The 13,981-nt window shown below is 32.4% G+C and overlaps 1 protein-coding gene across 1 annotated transcript in view; it reads right to left on the reverse strand.

The window, feature by feature from the left end:
- Nucleotides 1–2,654: 2,654 nt before the first annotated feature.
- The window catches only part of LOC145674665 (uncharacterized), a 29,327-nt gene continuing 18,000 nt past the window's right edge, over nt 2,655–13,981 (reverse strand). The window contains exons 3-4 of the mRNA XM_081744888.1: nt 13,755–13,923; nt 2,655–5,221 (exon numbers count right to left, since the gene is read on the reverse strand). Of these exons, the coding sequence (XP_081601014.1) occupies nt 5,125–5,221; nt 13,755–13,923 (266 nt within the window). The 3' untranslated portion in view covers nt 2,655–5,124. The remainder of the gene's footprint in view (nt 5,222–13,754; nt 13,924–13,981) is intronic.

Raw genomic sequence — 13,981 nt, forward strand, 5'->3', positions numbered from 1 at the left:
TCAGGTCGAACCCATTGAGGATAATGAGTCTGAAGGACACGATAACCCAGTGGTAGAGCGCTTCCTGGTGCTTGGAGCCCCTGGTTCAATTCTCAGCAAAGAAACTTCGTGATAGACAACATTGTGTCAGTAGGTTTTCTCGGAGGTATTTCCGTTTCCTCCCATTTTCTCATTCCACCAATTATTCCATCAACATTCACTTGCCTTGATCATCCGCTCCCTTTAGACTTAATGGCACAATTGTGGAACATTAAAGATTTGATTTCATTTTTTCATAGTGAGTCTGTTCCCGAGTGATCTGGGCTACAAAATGGCCGTCTCTTACTGGAATGGTCCGCGAAATGAGTGCCGCCTACCAGTAATAGGACAAAGTTGCCAGTTCTTATTGCACGCACTTCCACCACTCTGGGATTCGATTTTAAACATGTTAAAAATAAATTTCGTATTGCTTGAACGTTTCCCGTAGTTTCAATTATACAAGTTTCCTCATTTACTTGTTTGAATATATTTCTACATGACATACATTCCTGAAGTTAGTGTCAACCTATTTCCTTAAATACCAATTATTTTATTGTTGGGAGAAGTGAACTTGCACATAATTTGCATATATTTAAAAATAAATCAGAAATATACTCTGAAATTTTGAAAACGTTGAAATTCATTCAAGTTATCTTAAGGAGCGGTAGTAATGATTTGTTTAATTGAAGACCTCGGTGCAAGAAGGGGATAGCTTCAATTGTATATTTGGTTCAGGATTGAAAAAAAATGTTAAAAATCAATTATTTTACTTTAGCCTCGAAACTATTTGAATATAAAAGTTTTACCCCTATAATAGCATTTCTCTTTGCAAAACTTTTGGAGGCTAAAATGAAATAAGTTGACTTCTAACTTCTACTCATTGTAAATCCTGAACCATCAATTGGAGCTATCCCATTCTTGCACCGAGGTCTTCAATTGTACTGTCTTAAATGGGGACACTATGGCTTACTGGTAGAGTGCTTACCTCAGACACACAGGGTCCTTGGTTCGATTCCTGGCTAAGTAAGTTTGTGGTGAACAACATTGTGTTCCATGGGTTTTCTCGGGATACTCCCGTTTCCTCCCATATTCTTATTCCGCCGATTCTTCCATCATCATTTGGTTGCCTTAACCATCCATCTCCCTTAGCCTAAAGGACATAAACGTGTGACGTAAAACTGAAAGATTATTGCACTGACCTAAAGATTTTTAAACTTTTCCTTTAGTTTGGATCTTATTTTTATATTTTTGCCTTGTAGAACAGTGGAACAATAAAACCTTTTATCCACAAATTCGTAATACACAGTGTGGGTGCAAAAGTAGGAGAACAGTAATAAAATATACACAGTATAGTTTAGTCATATTTACTAATAATACATAATATTAATAGCGGGCAGAAAATAAACAATATTAACAAATAGCAAAAAGCGCGTATATAACTTTTAATGTGTCTTACTGTAAAAATGAGTTGCCCACAAGACAAGACCTGAGGTTGTCTTGTGTTGGAAATTTGCCGTGGAAGTGTATTTGTTTCTATTGGGAGAGCTCTGTTTCGTGATGAAAAGTCTGGCTTGTCTCGTCTGTGTGCCTTACTATATACCTACTATTCCATTTCATATTCTATGTCCCAGGTGCGGGATGCCGGGACTGACATAATTATGCTATGCATAAGTGTCCAAAGTATTATAGGCTCTGTCTGTCCGCCTGTCGACAATTTTCTACAATCAATTCAAAGTCTTCAGAATACATACCATCAGAAACTACAACATTCAACCAAATCCGAAAATGGTTGAAATTTACTGCTACTTCCGTTTCCAATACTGATTTCCGTAGAGCAAAAATAGTAAGTATATTGAGCTGTAGTGTCTTGCAATCGATTCAACTTCCTAAGGCTAGGTTCTATCTCCTCCCTTATCCATCTATTCAATCCAGAAGTGTTTCAAATTAATAAGTTCCAGTATCATCCTTTATGGACATAGAACAAAAATAGCAAGGCATAGCGAGTAATAACATTTAAGATATAAATGCTGCGTCCGAGAAACTGATTCTATCTTGGAACTTATTAATCTATTGCAAACAGAAGTTACAGATGTACTACTTCAAATTTGGGTATTGAATTCCCATAGTTTGGAAGTCTATCGTAGTTTCAACACTGTGAGGCGAAATGCACTTATTATTAGTATACGAATTTATAGTCTTACTTTGCTGAATTGCACTGACTTAGGAGTTTTGAGTTTTTCTGTAAATTTGGACCGTATTTTAATATTTTTGATATGTAGAGCTGTGGAATAATTAGACAGAAAGCTGCTTCCACAATTTAGCGAAAATTGAATTTCTTTAGCAATAATAATAATAATCTAAAATTCAATCAGCGTAGTTCAAATTCTTGCCCTTTTACTGCAAACTGTATAGAAATAAACGCTTATTTTCAAAATAATTAAAAACCTTTTTCTTTGCTCAAAATTATCTAATTCCTGAAAGTTTGCTAATAGGCTAGTGCTCTTACAATGACGGTGTAACTTTGTTGTCACATAAAAACTGTAGTAGTGTTTTTAAATAACTACAAGTCTGTATGAGTTCTTTTTTTATTGTCAACTTCTGGCATACAAAATATTCTGTAACAAGTATACCACAATTCAAACTTACAATAAAAATAAAATATTTTTTAAACATAGTACAACTTTTGCTTAGCTGAGTATAACGTAATAATACAGATATGTAATTTATATCTGGGCACTGACGTATTATCACATTGTTCATTAACAGGTACCAGAGTAAGGAAGTCAATAATGAGGAAATATCACAGAAAGTAATTAAGGACATACTGATGTGCTATCACATTGTTCATGAACAGGTTTCCAAGGAATGGATTCAATAATCAGGAAATATCACAGCAAGTAATTAAGGAAATACTGATGTGTTATCACATTCTTCATAAGCAGATGCCAAAGTAAGGAATTCAATAATCAGGAAATATCACAGAGAATAAATTAGGGTATACTGATGTGCTATCACCTTGTTCATGAACAGGTTTCCGAGGAAGGAATTCAATAATCAGAAAATATCACAGAAAGTAGTTAAGGAAATACTGACGTGCTATCACATTGTTCATTAACAGGTATCCGAGAAATGAATTCAATAATCAGAAAATATCACAGAAAGTCATTAAGGGTATACTGATGTGCTATCTCATTGTTCATGAACAGGTATCCGAGGAAGGAATAATCACGAAATATCACAGTATCAGAGACAGTAATTAAGGACACTTTTCTCGATTCTACTGATAACACTTTGAGGCTTGTGTTTTTCCTTATCATATTTTTTCTAAAAAGAATATTACCAACTATAAATGCACATACTATTTTAATAATTTAAATAACAATATCTGACAGTAATTTGTAAGAATGTTTCCTAAAATCATTTTACTAATATTTTCGATTCTTCTGACAATACTTTGAGCCTTCTCTTTTCCTAATCACTTTAGCGAAAATACTTGGAAAATCTTTTCTCAATTTTAAAAATATTTTTACCATGCATCTGTGCGTAAGAATACTGCTATTATAAGTACCTTTGTTAATAAGTTAACCGAGATCTTGCAGGTATTGTAAAAATACTTCGTGAAATGCTTTTACTATTATTTTAGATTGTAATAATGATACCTTCAACTTTTTGTTTGTCCTTATCATTTTAGTAAAAATACTTGGAAAATTTCTTTTCCTCTACCATGCATCTTTGAATAAGGATACTAGAATTATAATAACTTTTTAAAAATAATTTAAACAATATCTTGCAGATATATTGGAAAAAGAAATATTTTGTAAAATAATTTTAATAGTATATTAGATTCTAATAAAATATTTTCAGTCTTCTGTTTGTCGTCATTGTTTTAGTAAAAATACTTGGAAAACCTTTGTCTCTACCATACATCTTTGTAGAAGAATACTAAAGTCATAAGCACTTGCTTTTATAAGTTAAACTACAATATCCCACAAATGCATTGTAAAAATTTTGTAAAATTACCAACATTTTATTTCGTTTCAGATGTCGTACCAGTGAGAGTTTAACAACCCTTGTATCAGTTTTGTACATACAGTAAAACTACAATTATCTGGGTTATTGAGTTTTGAACGCCATTCGTTTATACAGAAATTCAACCAATTAGTACAATCATTAAAAAGATATGTGAAATAAAAGAGCTCTTCAATTGCTTTTGTTTAAAAAGGGTAGATGTAATGTATGTTGAAAATAAGATTAGTTTTGCTATATATAACTGGAAATACAGTACAGTAGTGCGTACTTACATAACTCCAGAGGTATTAGCAATTTGATTCACATATTTATATAAATTCCCAGGAAATGATATTTTAAAAAACGAATACATAAATGAATGAATACATTTCAATATATTCAATAAGAACACATTTCATTAAACGTTTATTTTAAATATGAAATTTTTATTTTCTCATATAGATCCGGAAATTTGGAGATACGGATGACTAGAACTTGTATAATTGAAGTTATTTTGTATTTGCAAAGAATGATACTAACTATACGAAGGCAGAACAGAGTAAAAATGTCATCAGTAATTTTAGTTTTGGGAAGGCTCAATAATAATGATGATAATAATAAACCCGCTTGGGTAATTACCTCAGTTACGTTTTGTGAATCACTTAACAAGACAGCACATACTGTATGCGTATTGGCGATACTGGTAAAAACTAAAATTTACTTTCAAATAGTAACACATAAATTAAATCTTCTAAACGGTACAATTATAATCACATATACACAAAGTTGAGGTCATATTTTATGACTATAAATATAAGAACTACTCAACTAAGCTTAAGAAGTTATACAACTGCGTAAGTCATGTTGCATGATTTTAAAACTTAACCAGAGACTAGAAATTTCAATTTAACAACAATATACATATATAAGCAAATTCAAGCAACAATGAACTCCCATATACTTATCAACGTTTCAGTCTTATATATATAATGGCACTTTTAATGAAAAAGAAAAAAAATATATCGGCGTTTCAGTACAATGGTGTTCGAATACAAAATTAATCTTCAAGCTTTTCCTGTTGAACACCATACTCAGTGTTTAAAAGTCATGTGAAGTGCCAGGACGAGGTGCTTCCGGTAGTTGAGGGGATTCCTGTGCTCCTCCTTCCTTAGGAGTGGAATCACTTTGAGGGAGCCTGTAAGATAAAAATGGAAAGTGAGATAACTATTCTACGCAATTGAGTAGTAACTCAGGTTTAAATTTGCTTTAACCCTAGGACGCCCACTAGGAGTCTCTCAACACTATTTACAAATTGTTTTAATTCAAATGAAAAAGAAATAGCATTTTTTACTTTAACGTCCTTAGAGGCTAAAACATACAGTTGATGAAAGGGAATATTTCTAAAATAATCGGTGAAGTTAGAATGTGGGTGAGAACGAGAGAACCTTGAGAAAACCCACGGACACGATGTTGTCCACCAAAAACTCACATTGCGTGGGATTGAACCAGGAATCGCTACCACCAGAGGTGATGCTCTACTACTGAGCCACTGTCTCCCTCCCTATTGGCTCAATTAGAATCGAAAATAGTTTAATCTCCACCTGTGAAATGTATCATAAGTTTTCTAATTTAGAAATCTCGGGTCAATCTACGCTACAGGATACAGTACTACTTACATCTCTAACTATAAAAGTAGTTGCCTAGGGCATTGTTTCTTAAACAATGGTACGAAGACCACAGGTAGCCCTTGAGATCTGCCCTTGTGGCTCTCTTAGTTTGATCATTAGTCCAAGGAAAGATAAAATTAACTGGCCTATTATGTATGCATCATGAAAATAATAGATTATACAATTTAATAAGAGGTAAAGTTTATACAAGTTATAATTGCTTATAGAGCTGTATTATTAATCTTTCAAACTATGCAATGCATAAATATCGGAAGTCCTATAGAACAGCTATGCCCGTGCGTCCGTCTGTCTGACTGTCGACTGGTATCAGAGCAAAAATGCTAAGATATGTCAACAATTAATTTTCTGGAATTGATTCAGCATTCAAACAATAAATTCCATCTCAACTATGGAAACCGAAAGCAGTGGAAAATAATCACTTCCGGTTTTAAGGTTTATCATCGTACAACAAATACAATAGCTCTTTAGTCAGGCTTCTTATTTAAAGCAGTTTTTTTTATAAAAATATAATTACATTTTTATTGATAATGATGCTTTTATGTTAATTTAATTATATATATATATATATATATATATATATATATATATATATATATATTTTAAATCAGCAATAAAGATTTTTAGTATCAATTTATATTTATTAAGTATCTTTAATATACCGACAATAGTTACATAAATATTAATATGCTTAAATTATCCAATAATTGCTAGTGCTAGAAACATACATTTGGGGAGAAAATAAATATATTTGTATATGATTCAATTTTGAAGGTGAAAAAATATATCCTATAACAAGCTGTGAAAAGAGGTAATTTAGTTCTAATTTGAGTGTCAACTATAGTTAATTTATAATTGTAATTAACTTTTTTCATCATTATTTCTTTTATATAAAGTTTTCCTAACTTCCCATCTCTTATTACTTAATTGTACACTCAACCTTGGGGGTGAGATGGCAGCACAACATCCTGAAAATGTGTGCTTATTAAATTATTAAATCTCAATGCTTGTTTTTATTTGCTACGTAATGTTTGAAGTAGTTTAAAATTGGAGGCCTGGCAAAATTCGTGCCGGCTCCGACAGAGAGACAACAGGGCACTAGAGAGGAATATCAGACGGTAAAAGTGTAGCCGCAGTTATATTTCTATATACAATTTAATTTAATATTTATAGGTGAAATTGTTATTTAGTAATATGATGCTTTGTTTGATACTCTGAAATTATTAATTAGACTTGGATTAGCTACCGTAAAATTAGTAAACCTGGGAAGTGGTAGTTAGAGCTTGAAACTCAAAGAAATTGACGGTATTTTAGACTATTTAAAGGAAGCTGTCTTGTGATCGATCGTATATTTTACTTACTGTTGTATTTACAGTTTGTGCACCGCCACAATTGATGGTGCTATAAAAATAGCAGTTGTTTAAATACTTTCAATATCTTTATTAAGACAAACATTAGGCCAAGGTGCAAGTTATCAGTCAGTGGAGATGGATTACAATAGAGTGCCTACGGCGAATTCTAGCTGAAAAAAATTGATGGAGGTGAATTTGAATATAAAATTAAGCCATGTAGCTTATATGAGTATGTCTTTAGAATATGTTCACATCGCCCGTCACTCTTATTTATTTAGATGAGATAAGTTGTAACACGCAGGATGTACCGAAAGGTATACCTATAATATATCAAAATAGAGCTTACTAGTTGAGCTATTCAATTACATCGAAAAGGTTTTTGTGCAATTCAGATTATTTTGATTAACTATATGATTACCTTAATCATGTTATTTAAATTGAATATGTTAATCAACTTTATATTATGTTATTGTATTTGGTAAAGAAAAACTAATTCATTTGTGTTATAGTTAATTAGTACTGTAAAGGAATCCAAAATAGTGTTAAAATATTTTTGTGTAAAAAATGATATAAAAATTTTCCTTTTGTACCAGGGACATTAAATAATATAATTACAAAATTACTTCCTAGAATAGACAGGGGCGTGATTTAGAGAGGGCAGGAGGGGGCAATGCTACCCCCAAGAGTTTGAGGAGTACATATACTTTAATCAATTGTCTACTAATATACTAGTACAAAACATGAAAGTCTTATGTTGGTGGTACTTTTGCCTTCCCCTCAAACGAAGTCTCAAACGACACCCCTAGAAATAGAGAGGGCTAAAATAATATTATATTCTAAGTAGCATATTGTTTATTATTATTTTTTTTTGTTTTAGTGGTGAAATGTTTTTTTAGATTCTAATTAACTGGTTCTGTGGAAATTGAATTAATTTCAGCTATAATAGGTTTAATGAATACGTTTGAGACAAATAAGTTGATTATTAGTAATTGTAAGAGGAATTTGCTCTTACTTTTTGGATCAAAAGATCCAATATATTTCAGCAAAAGTTTTCTTGTACGCCTTATACACTGAAATTTTTTTTTGTAATTAAATTACCAAATATCAATGTAAAATCATTTACCCTTCATTTTGCAAGTTGATATACATTTCCTTAGATTAAATTACAAAATTTGCTGGGTCTTTTTACAAATTTACAGTAAATTTATAAGAAATTATGACATTTTTATTGATAAAAATGTAATTTTACACCGTTTCATATTAGTAATTTTACTTTATAGGCGTAAATTGATTTACATACAGGCGTGGCAAACAGATTGCCACCGTTTTTTGTAAATTTACCTATGAAATTTTTTACAGTGTATCTCGAGAACTGCATGCAGTATAGCCAAACTCAAACTATCAATTAACTCAGTATGATGTGGTTATTTCTTAAAAAAAATAGCTCTGAGTAGATATAGAAATAATGTTCTTTAAATCATTTTCATAATTGGCATCAATACCAGACATGAATATTGTTAAACCAGATAATAATAATAAGATTTTACTTGTATAATCACTTGTCGAAAAATCACTAAAGCGAATCAACAAATAAACCCTTGCAGTTACAAGTGTAGAATAATGAACTCATGTAGATACTGGAGCAAGTATCGCAGCTGGTAGTCAAATATAAAAATAAATTTGGGCTCTTTTCAGTTATAGCAGCTAAAATAATGAAAAACAAAGAAATGATTACCATTTTATTGTTAGTTAAAACTGTTCTCAAAATACACAGTTTCAACCTCGATAAATTAACATTCACGCAATTGCTAATAAAATTGCTACATCCTGAATTCGATTAGAAAGAGCAGTTATCATATCCACATTACATGAACGAACATTATAACAATAGATAACCAAACAATATGAAACTAACTCTAATCTATCTCAACCAAGTAAAATTCTAATTAAGTTGGGAGAAATAATCAATAACGTTATTGAAAGAACAAATATTAATTCTAGTATACTAAAACGATTTAAGATAAGAATCAGAACTTATGTACTGATCTTTGTAATAAATTACTATACTACAATTATACAGTACAAATCTTGTATTCAATTGTTTAAGTGTAATGCATGCGATATTCAATCAAATAAAATACAATTACAATTCTACTTCTATTAAATCTTATAAGAGTTTCCTCCTGGGTAAACGGTTAACGGACGCGCCTTTGGCGGGGTTCAATTCCCGGAAGGAGCTAATGTGGTTCGAATTCTCCGTTAAGCTGTAAGTTTACGTCTCATGTAGCCTCGCTGCTGAAAGGGACGCTAAACTAAAAATCAAATCAAATCTTACAACCTCTTATTCAATAAATATAACATCTAAAAATATCTAACACTTAAAAATAAAATCTAATTATACAAATAAAAAAAGTCAAACTACGGCCCAAGGATCATACTAACGATCTCTAGTAGCACAAACTAAGATTTTAACTAAACTACTCAAGCACTTATAATCATATAAATATCGGGCTAGCAAAGAAAATTAACATATTTAGAGGAAATCAGTGTAAAAACAACAATATGTATTCTCGCACACTACTTCCTCAACAAGAATGTAGATTAGGATAACAAGCTCTACGTTGTGTACGTTTATGAACAGAAATATTGTCTATACGCAGCACTAAAATAAGATAATAAAGCAAGTCCTAATATACTTCTTCATGATTATCCAACAACTGTATTCAATATGCCAAATTCTCCTAATAAATTTAATGTAAGTGAAGCTGTTATGTTAGCAATTCTTAACAAAATACCATTAGAGTGTCATAGTTGGCATAAAAGATAACATTACTTGATTAATTAATAGTCTTCGACTTCCTAGTCTTCTGAGTCGATTCTCTTATCTTAAGAATATGAAACTTGGAATATCAGTTCTTTGTTTAATATCGGTGGATCTGTGACGCAGGTTTTCTGAAAATTCTCTTTTAAGGGGAAGGTAAAGTGGAATTTCCTATCCATATTAAACTTACTGTAATTGCAATGGTGTTTGTCGGCGAAGTTCTCCTAGGCCGCTGGACCGAATTTGGTAATTTTTGGTACACGACTGGGCCATAGATTAACTCCAGTTTTTATTTCGGTTAAACTGTATATCCTAGGAGTAGGGAGTTGAACATCTATGCGAAAAATTGAGTGTCACACAATTCTCTCAAATTAGGAAGATGAAGCTTGATACATACATTCTTCATTTTTTTAAAAAAGTACAATCGATTCAGCGTCCCAATAATAGATTATATTTCCTCTGTTTACCCTCTATTCAAAAAGGAAATGTTTAAAATTAGTCATTTTTGCTTTCAACATTTATCGCCATAGGACAAAAAGGGTAATATATAGCAATAAGTTGTCTCCTGCTGTCACTTCAGTGTCTCAAGAGAACATATCACCACAGTTCTATCAAAACCGAAAATGGTTGAAATTTACTAGTATTTATGGTTTTAGTACTGATTTCTATAGAGGCAAAACGGTAAGCGATATCGAGAAGCGGCTTTCTTGGAGTTCATTCAGCGTCTCAAGAATAGGTTCCATCTCTTTCATTAATTCTGTAATCAAACAGGAAGTGGTAGAAATCAATCGTTTCCTCATTCAATGTTGATCGCTATTAAACAAAAATAATAATATTTGGTAGCAATTGTTTTTAGCAATCGATTCAGCATACCTAAAGAACATACCATCACCAAGCAAAACGCTCTACCAAAATCTGAAATAGCTGGAATTTAGTAGCACTTTCGGTTTGAATGCTTATTCGCATAGAGGAAAAGCGGTAAGCGATATCAAAACGATTCAGCAAATCGATTCAGCGTCGCAAGAATAAGACTCCCTCTATTCAAATCAGAAATGGTTCGAATTAATAATTTAAGTTTTATCATTTATCGCCATAGAACATAAACAGTAAGGGGTAGCGAATAATGGTTTTTCGATATGAATTCAGCGTCCAAGGAACATTTTCAATCTTTGATGTTATTACTCTATTGCATCCAGTAGTTATAGATGCATACTTCAAGTTTGAGTATTGAATTCCCATATTTTAAAAGCCTACCGTAGTTTTGCACTGTGAAACGAAATTAACTTGTTTAAATTCTAAAATTTTGCGATTCATCATATAAAACTGTGTGACACACCGTTGTAAAGAAGGACACTATAAAATAGAGGATCTGCCCCTACAACAAAATCGTGAAACCATACGTCACAGCTTCGCCACACCTACTCTGCCCACTCTGCACCACTAAGATCGCAATGTTTCGAGCCAACAATCATGGCGGAAACGAGAGTAACCAATCAGACGTTCCGGCTCAGACGATGCTCGGTTTTGTTTTTGGCTTCATTGAGTTCATATGATAATGATACGTATGGGCGGATTCTCTATTTTATAATATCCTTGGTTGTGAATCACTGATTTACTTATGAAAACATACCCTTTCTCAATATCTATCACCCTTTCTCGCTTCTTTCTCTCAAAAGTTATTCTTGCTATAATAATTATTGTCCTTAGTCTGAAATCCTTATACATCTTCATAACTAATATATATTTAGTGAAACCTGACAAAAATATGTTATAAGATGTAGACTCTTTATAATACCTTTCTCGTAGGTACTTGTTCCTGAGATCCAAATAGGGGTACGCACATTAAATAAATAAATAATAAAATTATCTGTAATATATTATTAGGACATGCGTATGATATCGTTGGAAACCCTGCATAATTATAGAGAGTGGAGTGCAAAACATAAACCTTTGGCATTCAGGATACGAACAACAGCTTGTGGAGTGATTGTATATTAATTATAATCATTTAACAAGCTGTTGTTCGTATACTGGTTGTTGTAATATATTTCGAAGAATATCCTATTTTCATGCCTATAACCGTACGTCACGAAACTTCACAAAACTTTAGTCTAGGACTTGTCAGCCGAATATTATTTGGGTTCATTTGTGCGATACATCACTCTAGGAGCACAGCAAGGAAGCTGAAATTTCTAAAAAAAAAAAAAAAAAAAAGTAATTTTCAGGGATATTTTCATCATTTCCCCTGCGTTTACGAAGAGATATAATGAGATGACATAGACATATAGTTAAGGAAACATATATAAATATGTCAGTAATATGTGATGCTCATGGTCAGAACAAATCCAAATTACAAAGTAGTGAATGTTGAGGCTTTCTGAAAAGAGAAAATTGGAGAAAATGAATTACAGATTAAATGCAATACTTTGGAGACCACATTACAGGGAGATGTTAGTTACGACAAATGAAGTTATCTTCTGTTTCTGGGCGATTCAAAAACTGATGTAGACATAGGTAACCCCCTGTGAGTAGGTATTTGCACTGCATATGATCGATAAATATGTGATAAAAGTTTTCATGGTCGATAAATGGCAAAAATTTCGGGACCCAAGAGATCATGATCTAGCTGTAAATGATAAAATATTAGATAGCTGTATAATAATGCATGGGAATATCGTTGTAAGTTGCTGGTGAGATGTGATCACGGTTGTAGCGTAACGTATATCCAGTAGCATAGGATGGGGTTGAGCCAAACGTGTCGAGACAAAATGAGTTCGGAGGTGTTCAAAATCGTTCACGAGCGTATACATGACCTTGAGTTCATATCATAAATATCTAGTAACTGACAGTGAGAGTAGGTGTTAATTGTTTTTGCTATGAACAAGTTTTATCTGGTATATTTTTCATTTGTACCAAGTAATAAACAATGCATTAAACCTCCTGTAATTATATACGAAAATAATTATGTGAGCGTATGAATTTTCTAACAACGTTTATCTGATTGGAAATACTACCATCTATTTTATTTCTGTGTGTACTATGTTTCCCTTCGTCGCTGACTGTATTTCGTTCCTCGTAACCACTCATAAATAATGTATGACACACTTTATTTTATCCTTCAGAAAAACTATGACAGTTTAATAATAATGCGAATGCTTTTCTAAGAGTGTTTGCCAACGGTATATAAAACAATACCCAATGGGTTCCTAAAAAGACTCCGCATCCCGTCACATGGTGAATTAAATTACTAGCATAGCAACAATTCACTCTCAAGTGCAAGATAGTTAAAGTAGCAACAGACTTGTGTCAAAATTTAATACAACGCGGGTAACACAGAGCCATTGTGTTGAATTAACACTATCATTTTCACTGTTTATTTGTTTCAGTAAAAATGATTAAACATTTAAAGAGTTACAAATAATTTTCAATACAAAGTTAATTCCAGCCAAATAGGCATATTGCAGGAGAAATTACTTTGATACTAACAGTTCATCTTCTATATGGTAAATGAAATGAAATCTTTGAGATTTACGTCCCACGGTTATGCCGGCTAGGCTAAAGGAGACGATGATAATGAGTAAAGAATGAAACAGTGTAATGAAGAAAGTGGGAGGAAACGGGAGAACCTCGAGGAAACCCACGCACACGATGTTTGTTCTATATGGTAAAGTGGAGTAATATTGGACTCCACTCTTTCCCTCTTAACACGTTATAATTACACTGCCCTTTCACCACTATTCGAGCTTCCAAAGTGCCTGATACTTTTTGCCTCCGTGAAGACAAATTCATAATAATAAACTGTCATTATTAAATCAGTTTCTTCTAGCATAAATTTTCATTACCCTGAAATTATACTCAGTTTGAACTGACCTAACAAACTTCCTTGGAATCCCCTTGCGCCTCCGTCCGCGTTCCTCGGGTTTTGGTGGATCACATTGCTTCTTCGGTTCCTCTTGTTTGACTTTTGGATTTTCCTTCTTGAATCCATCCTTGCGTTCTCCATCTTCCACTTTAGCTTTGTTCACATTTTTAAAGTAATCTGAAATAAAGCCCGAAATTAAAATGATAATTTATACATAATTAGGTAACAACAAAAG

Source organism: Thermobia domestica, chromosome 17 (assembly GCF_964235325.1).
Source record: "Thermobia domestica chromosome 17, izTheDome1.hap1.1, whole genome shotgun sequence".
NCBI classification, from domain to species: Eukaryota; Metazoa; Arthropoda; class Insecta; order Zygentoma; family Lepismatidae; genus Thermobia; species Thermobia domestica.